A 16,456-nucleotide genomic window follows, 5' to 3' on the forward strand; every position below is an offset into this window, starting at 1 on the left:
TCGGCAGGTCAGAATAATAAAGCTAAAATATTGAGAATAAAATCTGAGCTTTAATATCAGTCCAAGGCATGAAGAAATGCAAATCAGGACAAGTTCTTTTATGGATTTTGGGAAATACTTCATGAAAATGGAGTAGACATGCCATTTATTCTCAAAATGGCAATTCCATTTTTTTTACATTGACTTTTTTGACATTGACCTCTCAAAATGCAAAACAAAAACCCCAAACCCCTTTTTTTTGGTATTTTGTCATACCTAGGACTAATACTGAAAATTGACAGTCTTTACTTTCAAAATTCAGAATAAAATTAAATCTTCTGGGCCTAATATTCTTCCACACGAGACTATAAAGTTAACTAGATTAAAGTTTTCTGTTTCCTGAAACTGTGATACCATGTTCATCTGTTACTAAGAACAATGCAGCACAAGTGGGTTAATATGGAATAAATAGCTTTACCTATTAAAGTGCCATCTCAGTTTAACTTTTTGTATGTTTCATCATTCTGTGAATAAAAGGAAAAGGCCTTCTCATCATTAGTCAAGACATTTTTATTTTGCATAACAAATATCACTGAAGTCATGGAGCTCAGGTTGCAATACATACTTCATTTTCTAGGCAGCAACATCTCAAACAATTCATTGGTACAACTCAACAGCAACACATGTAAAAGCAGTTATTTTTTTTCTCTTCTCACACCGACACACTTGGCAAGACGACAAACGCAGAGGGGAAAGCACATTCTTAAAGCGATCTACAATATCACTACAGCCTTGTGTTGTTTCAACTGTGACGTGTCCTTAAATGTTTTTGTAGAAAAACCACAGGCCAAATACTTGACAAAGAATGCACAGCAGTTTCTATTTTGTTCCAGCAGGTAATGAATCTATGCTTTGTTGTCCTGTCTTAGATGTCTCTACTGTACAGTTTGCAGCAACTTTATTCTATAAAATGCATAAGACTGTATGTTAAGCTTTGGTATACACAGTTTTGTCAGCTTGTGTTGGACTAAATGACTTGATCGTACTTTGTTCATGTCAGTGTGCCAACTACATTTCGCAAGGCTGCCTTTTGAAAAAAATGACTTCTGCTTGTGGTCATAAAGTATGATCAACTGTCACAATGATGGCAAATGTACACAAAATACACAATCCATTAAGTCTTCAAAATCTGCACATGCTGTAGGCAATTTTCCTTAAAATATCTGATCTTTTACACGTCGTCTTCATTAAAATACTAACTGGCTAAAGAATAAATGCTTTATCAAGTAAAGGGGGCTTGGTCTTTCCACTTCTTGTTGAAGGGTGTTTTAGGTCCAATGTGTTGTATATACTCTGAGCCCTTCATGAAATGAATTAACTAAGGCAACATGTAGCCAACATGAGTTCTTTAAGGGCACCAAAAATCAAAGGTTAGTGAAATGTTCCAAGTGGTTAGTTGGTGTGCATGGCGTTAGTACTTTAATAAAAAGCTAGCAAGAACTAAAAGCATAAAAGAAACTATTCTTTAGCTTAAAGACATGATCATACTCTGGGACCCTGTGCTTGGATTTACTACAGTGTTGGCGTGGGGAGCAGCGCGTACATACATACATGCATACGTACATAGACGCGGCCTCTGCAGCAAACACAGCATGGCCACCATATTGGACCTGTCAAGACTGGTTTGTAAACAAATACAAGTAAACAGGAGCTGAAATGTTTCAGGATAAAGAAAAACACTATAAAGTTTGCATTTGAATCAGTCATTTTTATATTCAAGGGTTCATGTTCAGGAGTACATTAGAGAAAAAAAAAAGCTTTTCAAACTCCATGTAGATCATAAACTCTTGAATACAACATGACTAACTGAAATCAGTTGAAAAATGTAAACATTATAGTACTTTTTAAGCAGAAAAACAGAAGCTCACTCCAATATGGTGGTGGCGTATTGCAGCAACGGGCCAAAGCAATCAACGCAGCGTCTACATATATATGCCTCTGGGAAGCAGGACGTCAGTTTCTCGTATTGCCAAAGCAAGAGAGGAAAAAAAAAGGCAACAAGTCCCTCCAAATACAAAAGTCACCCCAAATATCCCAAAAGCAGTCGGTTCCTCTACCAACAGCATGACCAGTCAACGAAAATATCTGACAGGACAGGAGTGCATAACAATAGTTCTGAATAGTGATCACTTCACAACGCATGTTTTTTATCGTGCAAACCAAGACAGAAACTGTCCATTCGGAGGAAAAAAAACAAAGCGGCATATTTTGTATTCATCACCCAAAATATCCAAAACACTAACCATTAAAATACCCAATAAACAAGTAACTTTGTTTCCCAATTAAATGAATGGTATAAATACACAAGTCTTAGTAGTCCCTTTCAAATATCTGAAGCACAAACAAAACTAATAGGTGCTGGCACTCTGTTGAAAACAACACTTCAAAACAAAAACCAATGTATGCAGTGTTTTTTTTTTTTTGCGGTCTAAGAAGCATGCATTATTATTTTGATGTGGTTCATAATGTTATCAAGTCAGGTTCACTTCTCTGCAGCCCCGGATTTTTTTTTCTAGTGCCATAGCGAGGGCGCATCTAGAGAGGTAGACGGTATTTGCTCTACTATCTGTTAGTGCATTTAGTCCTACCTTTACATCTACCAGCTGAACCAATAAAACAAGGGCGAAAGAAGCGAGCAGTTCTACCGGCCTGGTTGATGTGTGACAATATTGCCATTAGATCTCAGTGATGCATAATTAAGTGGTGAATGGTGCTGTGTAATGTCTGACAGTGACTGGGTTTCAGTGCCGCGGTTCATCAGTGATTCAGAGACTTCAAACGTCAACAGTGCAGAGGGGTTCGCTCCCTGGCTGGGCAGACTCCATTATGGTCATCTTGGGTTTCTTCCTAGTTTCCTCCTGGTACAGAAATACAATAAAATAGCCATAATGTGAGAAGTACATTCTGAAAATGGTGTAAAATATACAAATCCTGGCAGTAGCAATGTAAGCTTAAGCCTCAGGCATCAAAAGTAGCTGCAATAGAGAAGAGCATTTGAGCCCTGCTAATTGAGACCCTGCAGATTTCCTGTTTGCCCAAATAAAACACTTTCTTTCAATGAGCTCTCTGGTGACAGAACTCCTGATTTACAACAAATATATTCTTATGTTTCTTGGCAGGAAAAGAAAAGATTAACAGATGTGGAAAAACAAACATCCCTGAACTTTTTGCAGATCCTCCACAAAAAATTTAAGGCTCATGCAGTACATTTATCACAGAAGGCACGGTAGCTCACAGCTCACGGCCATAACTGACTGGGACACTTGAATGAAACAACTATCTTTAAGGTGCAACATATGCCATTTTATTCCTGCAAGAAATACAAAGTCTGCTTTGGCTTTTTTTTATATGAGAACAGGCATATATCACTTTACTGTTGTCAGTATGATCATGTCCTCTTTTAGGTGAAAAGGGGTCTTTCGTAGAGAGGAAGAAAATGGTAAATTGTGTGACCCTGCCAGTCAATACTGCATGACTGTGGCAAAAAACTCAAAGGCCATTTAATGATGTCTTAGTGATGATGTAACTACAATTTCTACTATAAAAAAAAATTTGGCCCTCCCATAAAACACCTGCTTTTACAATAGAATCTGGTTTAATAGTCTATCCACATGAAAAAACTACCAGGAGCAGAGGGCATTTTATTTTATTAACTGTTATAGTTGCTATTGGTTTCCACTGGTATTAAGACCCACTGTTGTGGTGTTTCATAAATTGAGTTGATCTGTCTTGTACTAATGAACCTTGTAATCAACATAAAATAACATTGGAAGCAGCATTAAAATTGACCTGTTTTCTACTTCTCTCGGCTCATAGTGAGGTCAATGTAATAATAAAATGGCTAGCAAAACAGAAATCCGCTCTGACACAGGCATGTAATTAGTTTACAGTAACATCAAACTGGACAGACTACCAAAACAACAGTGTCTTAACGACACATAAAGTGACTGAAGTGACTTATTTCTTCATGTTTTTTTCTGTAAAAAACACTGATCATTGATCACGACATAAACATAGCTGTTCAACTAACTGCCATAGGTTTTGGGCTCCTAATAGCCCCATTAAATTTTATTAAAAACTTGCAATTTGTGTATGCTATCAGTCAAATTTCATCCCAAAAGGGGCAGGGCATTACATAAGGGCAGAGTACCCAGATCTGGTGCTCTTAACTATATTTTTTTTCACATTAGAAACCAAATACAAATGAAAATCTAACTACCAAGTTGCACATCAGCTAAAGAATGTTGGGTTGGAGGTTGTGGAAGACAGAATAAATGATGAACACATTAGAAGTAAAATGAAAAAAAAAAAAAAAATCATTTTCTGCATGCAACACAAAGAAGAACAATTCTCACCCTCTGCGTGGCTAGTTTCCTCATTTCTTCTTGCAGTTTGTTCAAGATATGAAGGTTTGGCTTGTTCTTTTTGGCATACTGTTGGAGCTCGATCACACTCTTGTCAGAGGTTTCCTGCAAAACACCAGATGTTTTAAAAGTCATGGAGATGTGCTTCCATTGACATTTTACTGGTTGTTCTCTCATGTGGCTGGTAACAGACATTAACAAGACCATGTGTGAGCAACATGTCAGTGGACATTGCTGACTCAAAGCTACAGAGATGCAAGTTATGACAGTGAGATGCTTAAGACTGTTGACCTGAACATGTCTATCAGCAAGCAGCGCTACGTGAGCTGGAAAATAAAGTTCACACAATCCTCAGAACTAGATTTATCCTCCAAGGCAATTAAAATCAGATATTAAATGCTTAATGTACATAATGCTCAGCACAACAGAGAAAGACAAATAAAACCAAATTTTCCATAGCCACAGTAGCTTAATAATAAGTGTTAAAGACTGTTACCTTCTTGACCATCTTATTGCTCTCTCTGCCGTACATGCGCAGCAACGAGCCCCAGTTCTTGACGTGCGGATGAAGCATCTGCAAGATCTTCTGAGATGCTAGTTGTTTGCCAACCCTCTTGTTCTTGCCTGGCGGAAAATGTACAAAATATGTCACTGAAAGCTTCGTGCAATGTTACTACTCCATAAAACACTGCATAGGTCCATGAGGTGACACAAAGCCTATTGAATTCAAATAAGTTAAGCTATACTCTACACATACAACACATCCAATCTCACAATTTGAGGATTACAATCTACTTACACCAGCCACGCACAGTGTGCTTCCCACATGTCATCACATATTCACTCTTCTGGTTTTTCCCTGGGATCACCTCAAATTTAATGCTGGTGTCTCCCATCCCATGGTTTCTATAGGGAACATGATACAGGACATCTTAAATACATATCTGCAAGCTGGCACTCTGTTGTCCTTGGCAACAGTGAGACAGCGGTTAAGTAGCATGGCAGAGTTGTTGTGACAGGCTGCGTGAAACCAGCAGCTTTTAATGTTATGGGCAATTTGGACAAAGACAGGTTCTACCCAGCACAGCAAACCACAGACAAACAAAACATCTCTCAACAGTGGAGCACAGAGACATCACGATATTCATATTTTTTTCTGTTTTCCATATAGATCACATTATGGCAAACTAAATAATGTCACTTGTGTTCAATGCAGTCAACTGTGTTCCACTGTAATGCAAACTGCAAAAGAGTAAACTCTTTAAAACCAAAACTTTATAACTCACTGCAAAGAACTTGGTATCATTATGAGATGACAAACTTTTGCAAAATTTTAACATAGTATGATCATATAAGCACTACCTAATTTTTCTTTTTGAAAAGATAAATGATACAAATGATAATAAAAATGTATTGTATTAGGGGCATTATGCATAGCCTCTTACCTTTTAAGGCACTCATGAAGAATCTGATATGGCGAAAGTAGTCCTGCTTTGTTGGTCAGCTCATACACCCTCGAGTCTTCTATACTGATATGATTAAAATACTGGAGAGCAGACCAAATATAATGTTACCACTGTTGTGGTACCTCCAGTTTTAAAGATGCATTAGTTATCAAAGGAAACAGTCTATCTTTTGCAACAACACACCTTTTCAAAGCAGTCATTTTGACATTAATTAGTAATTAATTAGTAATCACAGGTGTTAGAAATTATACTAACAAAGGTTCTGTTACATTCAAATCAAACAGAGTCAGGGTGCGGCTGTTGTGGCTCACTGACAGCCTCTGCTACATTAAATGGATGGGGGACCTTGATTATCATCGTTAACACCTGTGTTTGCCCTACCATTTCATATCAATATGGCTTCTGTGAAAAAGGTCTATTGTTGCTGTCAAAACTCCTGTTACCTGCCTTCAATGTTGACGATATACAATTGAAATTAATCTTACTCTTTTCCACTTCAGAAAAATTGCAGGTGAGAACAAAAATAAGTGTAAAATTAGCAAAAAAGAAGTACCTCCAGTTCGTCGCCCTCAACAGGCTTCTCCTCAGAGGTCTGCTTCACAAAGTCAGGGATGAGGATTTCCAGTGTGGCTCGAGCTGAAGTTTACAAGAAGATAAAGTGAGGGGAGATTTAGTGACATATAACAACATGAAAAGGTACCAGTCTAACTATCTACTATATACGGTTAAAATATATATTGTAATCTTTATCTTTGAAGATGCCACAAAGGTCAGTGACTGTGTTTTGTGAGATGTAAAAACTATAGTTTGTTAAGTATAAATCAGAACCAACTTGGAGCCATTAAATTAATTTTACACCTTTTTACATCTTAAAGACTGAACCAAGGTTCACATTTTTGCCACACACTATACAACTGATCCAGTTATTTCAACATTGAAATTATGCAACTGCACTAAAGAATTACAAATGAAATACCTATGTCTTGCCATCATCATCATCAAACTGAACACTCTGAAAGTCTGGGCCAAACAAGGCAGGTGTGAAAGGGCCTTTAATTGTGGCAATTTACGACAAACTAACAATTGTGACAAAATGTTTCTGGGCATTTCCCACTGACTGTTGTATACTGAGCTAATACAGTGATGTTCAGCAGTGACATACACAAACCAACCCACCCACCACAATACTGCACACACATAACTTACCAGCTTTATTCTTGGCAAGTTTTTTACTGCTTGCAGTTCCTGTGCCATAAGTTACTCCATCTATAATGACCGACGCTCCAAAGGGTTCACTTGGGTTCTCTGTGTGGCACACAAACACAGTTTGATGCGATACATATTTCTCATAACACTCAATAACACACAGCTTTGTGTGCATATGCATGTTTATACAACAGAAGAAGTTAATGTAAATGTGTACTGGGATATAGCTGAAAACAATGTAATGAAGATTTATATATCATCATGTATAAGTTGACTTAAAATACCTTAAGACACTTGTAGAAGTTGAACTCACCACATTCAAAAAAGTTGTAAACAGGTCGAACCTTTAGGACACGTTGCATATATTCATGCAAGATACAAACTTCAGACTTCCCGTTAGGGTTGATGACAAATTCTGTTAAGACAGAAAAATAGAAATACATTAACAAACAATACATTTTAAGGACAAATTAAGGAATTACAGTATAGATAAGGCTTAATCAGAAATAACACATACTGACACTGATTTGATGCTATTTCAGTGTGGCTCTTTTGTGTTTTCAGTAGTTTTTTTTAGATGATCATGGAGTTGTATGGCACAGAGTCATAAGCCATACCAGACAATATCTGTAACTGTATTGTTTTTTTTTTAACAGTTTCATTGGTTACTGATAATGAAAAATAACACATGCCTTCTTCTTTTGAAATATGAATTGTATATGAATGTATATAACTGTTACCTTTCTTAGTGGGTGCATCTTGGACCGACAGTGTGATGAGTTTCTGGTTGGCGGGCAGGATAGGTCTCTCTGACTCTGCCTGCTTCCTCTTCATGTCTCTGTTGAACTGTCTTCGCTCAGCCCAGGTACGAAACTTCTTAACAGTGACTTGTTCAAAGTCAAAGCATTTTTCGAGGTACAGGCGAAACTCTTCAAGTTCTGTGAGGATGTTTTTATACAGTTAGATCAGGTAATAATAGTAAGCATTCAAAAATCGATCACTGGCGATATACTATGAAAAATCCTTACCTATAGACTCATCCTTGCACACCTCCACCTTGGCCTTGACTTGTCCTAAGGCTCCTTGGGCAGTGTCACAGGGCTTAGACTCTACACCCTGCAGGCTGTTAGTAGTAGTGCCTTCTCCATCTGGGCCACCGTCAGTCAGACTGGAGGCAGGGACGTCATCCTGCTCCTCAGCTGCAGTCTTGCTGGCTCCCTCTTCACCGTTGGCCTCCTCACCAGACTTGGGTGCAAACTGCTCTGTTTCAAGTGTCACCTCCCCATTCAGCTCCCTTTCCTCCTGATCCTTCATTTTCTTGTAGTGTAGGCAGGGGATGCTGCTGGTAGGAGGGTCATGTTTCTGCATCAAAACAGACAATCAAGACTTGGAACAAAATGTTTTATACAATGTTGTCAGTGTTGTTGTGGGTCTTGTGGTACTGGTCAGTGTTGAGCAACTGCCTCACAATCACAATCTGCCACAGACAGCCTCCAGTCTGTTCCAGGTTCCAAAACACAACAAACTTAAAGAGACAGTTCACCCCAAAATTGAAAATACAAGCTAAGTGACACCTAGTTACATTATATTAGAGACAAGGCAGACATCTCTACAGCCAATATCTTGCCAAAACTCAAACCAAAACTATCTAGGCAGATAAATAGCACTACAGGTCAGCTGAAAAACATAAGCTGATTTTAGGGTGAACTGTGCCTTGTTATATTTGGAGACTGGAACAGTTGCAGTTGCTCAACACTGACCAGCACCAGGCCCATTATGTCTACAACTGGAAGCTACTGGCCCACCTACTGTGGTTAAAAAACTGGTGGCAGGAGCAAAATGTGTAACTAACATTTTTGTTTAGGCAACTGACAAAGAGGCACAACCAACAAATAAGATCAAAACCCCTGCAAATAATTAATAGGAACAGCGTGTAGGATTTAGAAGCATGTAGTAGTGAGCCCGCAGATTGCAAACACTCAATTTCACTCCCCCCTTTCTAGCATGTAGGAAAAACTTCTATGGTGGCTGTGAAACAAGTGAAAAATGTTTAAGTCCAAAAGTCTAAGTCTGACTGGTTTATCCGTTCTGGGCTACTGTAGAAACATGACAGTGCAACATGGCAGACTCCATGAAGAAAGACCCCCATCCTCTATTGATACAAAGGACTCATTCTCAGGTAACAAAAACATGATTGGAAATTTCAAGTGATTATACACCAATGAAAACATACTTGTGTATATTATATACGATTTCTGCCATTTTCAGCCAATCCCCCTAAATTTTACACACTGGCCTTTTCATTGGACAGGACACTTAAGTTGCATCTTACTCTAATACTGCCGGTCCCAAGGAAGTAGGGTCTGGACCAGGTGACCACCCTGGTCTCCCTGTGCAGGTAGACTGGAATGCCTGAGTTATGGAATGTCATGATCCATCCATCAGGTAAAGGCTCAGTGGGAGGACGACCCCGACCTGACACAGAGGAAAATGCAACCATTACTCAACTGCATAACAGGCCGTTGACAGATATACACATTGGCTACCATTAACATCAGCCTTTGAATAAATGTTATAAAAAGTTTTTATTTGTAGTTCAGATATAAAAATCAGGTAAGGCAGTAAAAGGTTACAGAGCATCAGTGTTTTTTCATTAATTAGATGAATATCATTAGACTACCCAAAAAGAACTCAGCTGAAACAGTGTTAGATTTGATTCTACTGGGCACGTCAAATCCATGACACAGTTCTGATCTGTCCTCCACACAGCTTCATACCCCACCAGCAATGTTTCAGAAGCAGAATGTTTTGCCAACCTGATTTTGTTGACTTGGTCATTTTTCTTTGCTTTTTGTGCTTCAACTATGGTTAAGTGGTCACATAGTTAAATAGTTTCTTTTTGATGAGTCTGCACAGGGTCTTTTATTTAAAAAAAAAAACTGACTGCTGATTCTGTGTTTGGATCAAACTTTGCAGACTCAGCTTCATGGAGCAGGGCTGAGAGCTGCATCTAGAAAGATGTATCTAGTGGAATCACAAGCATTGAACAGTTTGTTAGTATTGCTGCTGTCTAACAGTGGTGTTCCCACAACTTAACAACTTGAATGCCAAGCATATCTTGTACACAACTTCCCCATGTTGTGAGCTCGAGCTCACAAGCTCCACTTGAAGGAAGCAATAGAATTTGTGACAATTTGCCAATACTTACTATACTATCTATACTACTATTACTATCATACTTTTCAGAAAGTTTACTTGGTCACAATTAGGACTACAACCCTGATTAGTTTAGTGTAGTGTCAAGTGTCATATGTCAAGGTGCCCAACTGTGTGTGCTTTTCAATTGTGATACTGTGTCACAGTACAACAATGCAGAAACGAGAGCTACTTGGTTGTCCATTGCATTGCAGACCTTACCACTTCTGCTAACCAATTTGCCCAAGAGAAGCCCTGCATTGTGAACTGTGTCAGCAACACACACACTAAAAAAACAAAAAACAAACTAAAAACAGTACTATCTTATATTTGGTATCAGTTCACTTCAAAATACACTTACGCAGTACACACTGTTCAGAGTATCATATCATATTGTTCCCCATAGTACTGAAACCACATTCATTTGTAAGTTCATTGATAGTACCCAACCCTGCACAGACAGATCCACCACTCACTCTTCAGGACAGTCTTAATTTTGGTCATCATGGGCTGAACACCTCCTTCACCATCTGACTGATGATCACTGTCTCCGCCAAATGTATCCTCTGCTGGACGCATCTTTTTTGGGACCGGCATGCCCTCCTCCAGCAGAGCATCAACATCATTGTCAAACTCCTCCTGGAAGAGTCAATGGTTAAGGCCGGGAGAGAAGGATGGGTCACCAGATTAAGGGAATTTGGTTCAGAGTTGTTGGAGGAAAAAAAAAACAACAACAAAAAAAAAAACACAGCAGTCTATGACAATAAAGGAAAAATGATCACTTCCATTTGGAAGCATAAAATAAAATACTTCTGAATTTAAAAAGAAATTATATTGAATCTGCAAAAACTCTTACTACACATGAAATGACATTTTTTTTTAGCAGTTTTCATTCCTCCTTTGATGACTGCTTTTGCATAAAAAGGAAACCCAGCATTTAATGGGAGAAATCAAAAATGGCACTAACCTTTTCCAGCAGCTCACTTATCATTTCAGTATTAAAAAAACAAAGACATGAACAAAACAAGCAAATATTTATTTAAATCTATGCTGCTTGATGGAGCATTTGTCTTAGCCAGTCAGACTTAATGATGCAGAAAAGTTCTCACGTGATGCAATCAAGAAATCAATTATTTTTCTGGCCCTTTGATTTTTTTGTTCCCATTTGAATTTTGCCATGGAGTACATATTATTGTCACATTTACCAATTTTAAGGAGAACATTAAAAGTCAAGAAAGCTGTGGTTTGTGGTAGGTGTCATAGTATAGTAGCATAGTTTTGTGTGAAACTCAGTGAGCACTCAGTGAACTACATCTTATCTCACACAATATACACCACCAAGATTAGCATTACTGTCTTGTAACATGATGTTACCTTTAGTGTTTTATCCAGTGATTACTCTTTAGTGCCTTGTGCATACCTGCATCTTATTTATTTACATTGTCACTTGTATTGTAACTGTGATTTTGAACATCTTGTGTATTTTATATTTTATGTGCATTTTTGGCTTTGCATTTTATTATATGTACCTGACTGTTGTGAAAATTTAATTTCCCTTCGTGATTAAATGTCTGTCGGTCTACAACCTATCCTTTATTCACCATGACAAGGCATTCATTAAATAAGTAATCAAGTGTTGTTTTATACTTAAGATTTGTAAATATTTAGCAGCTATATGTTGGTAAAAAACATTTATCAATGTAAACATTAAGCATCACAGTGAGATGCTTAGGGGTTAAACTGATTTGGAGGGTTGCTCCAGTTATTAGTGAGAAGGCATACTACAGGATGTCCTTTATAATGTTTTTTGGCGACATCACATAGTATTCTGCAGAGAACTAGCACATGCATACACTGAGTGTGTTGCCAGATGATGCACTGCAGCACAGGTCTTTTTTAAAAAACCAAACAACCATATGGTTTTTTGGTTGCTATGGCTCCACCCCTACATGCCTGAGCAGTAGTCTTATTTAAATGAAAGGGGAGCCTGCGTTTAATGACCCAGTGCTAATAATTCTATCTTGGACTATACTGTATGTACTGAATTAGGCCAACCTTATTTTTCTTTGACGATAAAGGACAAATTTGTTGTATGGCTGATAATGACAAGAGACACCGCTGACAAATAAGCAGACATACCTCATAGGAGTAAGCCCCAGTCTCGTCATCTGCTTGCTCCTGCTGTGCTATGACCGCAGACTTAAAGCCGCCATGCTCTCCATCGTCATGATCCAGGAAATTCTCGTAGTAGTCATCCAACTCATCCAGAACAGCAAACTCTACTTTGTTTTCTAGGTCTACCTCAGCCTCCTCTGATGCTCTGCCTGCTGCATTTCCTCCTCCAGAGCTACCTTCACCTATCTCCTTGTCACTAGTCGAGTCATGCAACTCACCATTCAGGTTATCTAAGCCGTCATCACTTCCTCTCTCCTGCCCTTCACCTGTGTACAAAACCTTCCTGTCTTTGCTACTGCTGCTTTCAGTGAAGCTCACACTGATCTTAACATCTCTGAGCAGCTTGAGGTCTGGTAGAAACTTGGTAACCGGGGGAGCGTGGCGGGCTGTTCTGGGGCACGGCGGGTTGGGATTGGCCTCATCTGAGATGTGGCTACGGAAAGTTATTGAGCCCATGTTGAAGGGCTGCTGTGGCTGGGCTTCCCCGTCCCCTGGGGTGTATGTGTATCCATCACCACCAGAGCTAACGTCCATTACCTCTGCGTCACTGGACGTTTGCAGGGGAGGTGGTGGAGGTGCTCTGCCCTCATCTGGGCCAAAATCATCAGGTGGCTCCAAGGGGAGAGGGGGTAGAACATCATCTATCTCCATTCTGTTCTGTACTTCTTATAAACTTTAACTTATACGAACTGATAATTAAATCTAAAATCTGACCTGTTTAGAAACTTTTTTCTTATCTACACCAGAATGCATGCAGAAGCACATCCCTGTATAGACCACGTACCAGAGGTGAAAATGCTAAGCTGACTACATTGTTCTTTTCATTAATGTAGACAGCTTTCAGAATCACTGTCTCAATTATTGGAAATCACAATGCATTCAGCTTAATATGGGATCTAGGCACTGCTCATCCTCCACTGGTATCTTCTGGGAGCTAGAAAAAAAAGACCAGTAAGAGTAGACCTTAGTTAGTGCTTTTTTTTTTTTTTTTAACTTTATGAATGATGAAGTTAATATGACAAGATTAGTACAGACATTATATGACATTACCCAACACCAAGTGCAACAGAAACTCTTTAAACTGATCTAGTCCCATATATACGCCATTTATAACATATCAAGTCTTAAGAAGTACAGTGACACTACAATTTTCCATTGCATCCATGTTCAAATAAATAAATAAATCAATAAATCAATAAATCAATCAATCAATCAATCAATCAAATAAAATATTGCCTGTCGTCTTGTCTGACATTCACACATCGGGTTCAGTGTTATCCACAATCAACCAGACCTCTGTTTTATGAGACATGGAGTTGGATGCATAACACTGAACATGCAAAGGCAATTCTTAACCTTTATATGTATAAGTTTAGTTTAGTTTAGTTTATTTGATTTATAAAGGGACAGTGTGCAATGACTGAACATTTACAAGAAATGAAAAGATGGTTGCAGCAGATTTAGCGAGACGCTAATTTACATTTGTATTCCTACACATAACAAGCAAATGCAATAACTAAAATTTAAAGTGCAACACAGACTATGATAAATGCAGGTGCCAAACATAATAAAAGCAGTAGGTGCACACTGCACAGTACAAATATAATATGAACTACACAATAACCACCTTAAAAAGTGACCACATTGCCAGTGCAGAGGCCTTACATAATAATAATAATACTAAAAAAAGCAAGTGCAACCTGCATGGTCAAAATAAAAGATGAAATATGAAATATACAATTACTGGGTCAACATTTATATTGATTAGTTCCAATCTGGCAGTCAAGAACATTTTGAAAGCAATATAAAAAGTACTATTTTTTCCATTTGTGTATTTTTCAGTTTTCACCTTACAGAATAGACAGTTAAACAACATTAATGAAAAAAGAAAATATATAAATATAGAGGGTGCACTTCTCTCTCTTTACAATCTCATATATGGATTTATTCTTACCATATCAACAATGAAAGTGCTATTTGAAGTGACATTTAAGTAATTTTGTCTTAAATTTATGCTCAGTGACAACATTTATATGGACTACTGCCAATTTATGTTGCTTTGTATATAAGTATAGTGATATTCGTTTTAAATTTCTGTTTTAGGAATCAAAAAAGTGGTACTAGTGTTTGGTTAAGACACACCATTGAACCTCCACTTACAACTTTTTACATGTTACAGAGAAGACTTACGAATAATAAACATTTATCATATTATATATGTTGTAATTTGTGTGAGGTTCACCCCTTTTTTCTTATAGAATGCCTGTACTAAAAAGGCATTTTTAGTAGGACAATATTTAAGTGATTTACATTTTTGTCCCCCTCATTAATAATACATTGAGGACATAAAACATGCTGAGTTTATTTATGCTATAATTTGTGAGACTGACCAATGCTTGTTGGAAAAATGCCTCGACTAAATATTCAGTGTGTTACTACGAGCTCCTATGTAGCTACAGAAAATCGACTTCAACGTAACAAAGGGGTCATTTTGAATGGGAATATGATTAACCTTCATCCACGTTAAAACAGCAAACAAATTCAAGCTAAGATAAAACAGGAAACAGCCTCGTTTTAGCGCATCTGTTCAGCTGCACAGTGGGCCCCTGGTAATGTTAACATCAATGCTAGCTACTATGCTAGCAAGCAGCCATCAGACTGTGCAGTTATCCACGTCTGCAGAAATGGTCAGCTAGACTGAAAATAGTTAATTACACAAGTACTCACCGATAAATATGACACGGCCTTCTCCTATTGGAAACCTAACTACCTCTCTAAAGTATTTTTATTCTCGACGCGCCGCCATACTGCTTCAATTGCAGCCCCGCCATCTTGAAGAAAACCACAGCGGCAAACCAACTCAGGCACCGCCCCCCAGTGCCGGCATCCTGATGATTGATGGACCAGTGGGCCAATCACAACTTCCTTCTAGGAACTCAGCTGGTAAATTCTACCAATCAACATAACAGTAGCAACATGTTAACATGTGAACGCCAATATATTGAAGAAATGGAGAATATTATTTATTAAGTTACTTGACAATTGACTGAATTTTTTCCCTGTGATTTTTAAACTAAGATATATGTCATGGAAAAAATATAAAAGCACAACCTGCACAGGCTCTGCACCACACACTACAGACAACTGCAATGTAGCTACTGAGGACAAAAACTAGGACTATGTCTCTTTTGAAAACAATCTGAAATGTTTTTTTGCTTTTTCTTTGTACTAAAAATACACTAGACAACTCTAAGACGTTCATAAAGTCCCCATCATTACCATAATGAAAAGATCAAGCAGGTATTTTCATAAAAAAAAATACTTGGGTGTCACAATTGTCCACGTTATCATGGACAGACCACATTGAATTTGTCTGTAAAAAGACAAAACAAAGAATTTATTTTCTCTAGCGTCACCTTAGGTCCTTTTGGGGCTAGTAAAGTTTTTTTTTTTTTTTTTTTACTTCTGTGATGATCTGTGTTCTACAGTACTATAGTACTACATGATCCAAATGTTTGTCCACTATTTTGAAGTCAAAACTGTTCCACCAAAGATTATAGGCCAGCCTCTGAGGAACTTTATAAACCAGCCTACCATGATAACATATTGAAGCTGATCTCAATCAAGTCCTAAACACAGAATGAAGGTTGTTACCATCAAACTAGAGGTTAGACTGAAGCAGCCAATTCTTAATTTAAATATGAAACTTATTTCCAGATCAGATGCACACTGAAAGGCCTTTAATGTTTTGTCCTCTGTGTTTGTAATGTTAAATGTATGTATTTTTGTTTATCTTAATTTTTGCTTTTTTTGTGATGCAGTTGGAGCTGCTGTGATGCAAGAAAACAATGAGACTCGCTCTGACAATAAAGGATCATCATCATATTACAATCCGTATCTGTTTTGTTTGCTTTGTTTTTGTTAGCCATTTTGTATTGTGTCTGAAAACTTAAGTTATTTGACAGCTATTATTTATAAATGTTTTATATTGGTGTCCAAGGTGCTTTCATC

General features: G+C 37.9%; 1 protein-coding gene across 1 annotated transcript; it reads right to left on the bottom strand.

Moving 5' to 3' along the window:
• Positions 1 to 531: 531 nt before the first annotated feature.
• dgcr8 (DGCR8 microprocessor complex subunit) lies at positions 532 to 15,331 on the bottom strand. The gene is made up of 14 exons (XM_084729081.1): positions 15,173 to 15,331; positions 12,410 to 13,379; positions 10,747 to 10,909; positions 9,408 to 9,550; positions 8,104 to 8,437; positions 7,816 to 8,013; positions 7,389 to 7,490; positions 7,076 to 7,174; positions 6,423 to 6,505; positions 5,849 to 5,949; positions 5,203 to 5,309; positions 4,900 to 5,027; positions 4,395 to 4,508; positions 532 to 2,897 (listed from the first exon to the last, which is right to left on the bottom strand). Exons 2-14 carry the CDS (start codon positions 13,094 to 13,096, stop codon positions 2,814 to 2,816), a joined length of 2,343 nt encoding a protein of 780 aa, XP_084585207.1. The 5' UTR covers positions 13,097 to 13,379; positions 15,173 to 15,331; the 3' UTR covers positions 532 to 2,813.
• Between the last annotated feature and the right edge of the window lie 1,125 nt (positions 15,332 to 16,456).

This window comes from Lutjanus erythropterus, chromosome 10 (genome assembly GCF_056507025.1).
Source record: "Lutjanus erythropterus isolate fLutEry1 chromosome 10, fLutEry1.hap2, whole genome shotgun sequence".
Taxonomy (NCBI): domain Eukaryota; kingdom Metazoa; phylum Chordata; class Actinopteri; order Lutjaniformes; family Lutjanidae; genus Lutjanus; species Lutjanus erythropterus.

What these genes read in the sequence shown, in the direction of transcription:
- dgcr8 (XM_084729081.1), bottom strand. Translation starts at nt 13,096, where the DNA reads ATGGAGATAGATGATGTTCTACCCCCTCTCCCCTTGGAGCCACCTGAT. An exon ending in GCAATAAGATGGTCAAGAAG is followed by an intron (nt 4,509 to 4,899) that starts GTAACAGTCTTT and finishes GGTGTTTTGCAG; the next exon opens with GAAACCTCTGACAAGAGTGT. An exon ending in GGAAACTAGCCACGCAGAGG is followed by an intron (nt 2,898 to 4,394) that starts GTGAGAATTGTT and finishes TTTCTGTACCAG; the next exon opens with GAGGAAACTAGGAAGAAACC.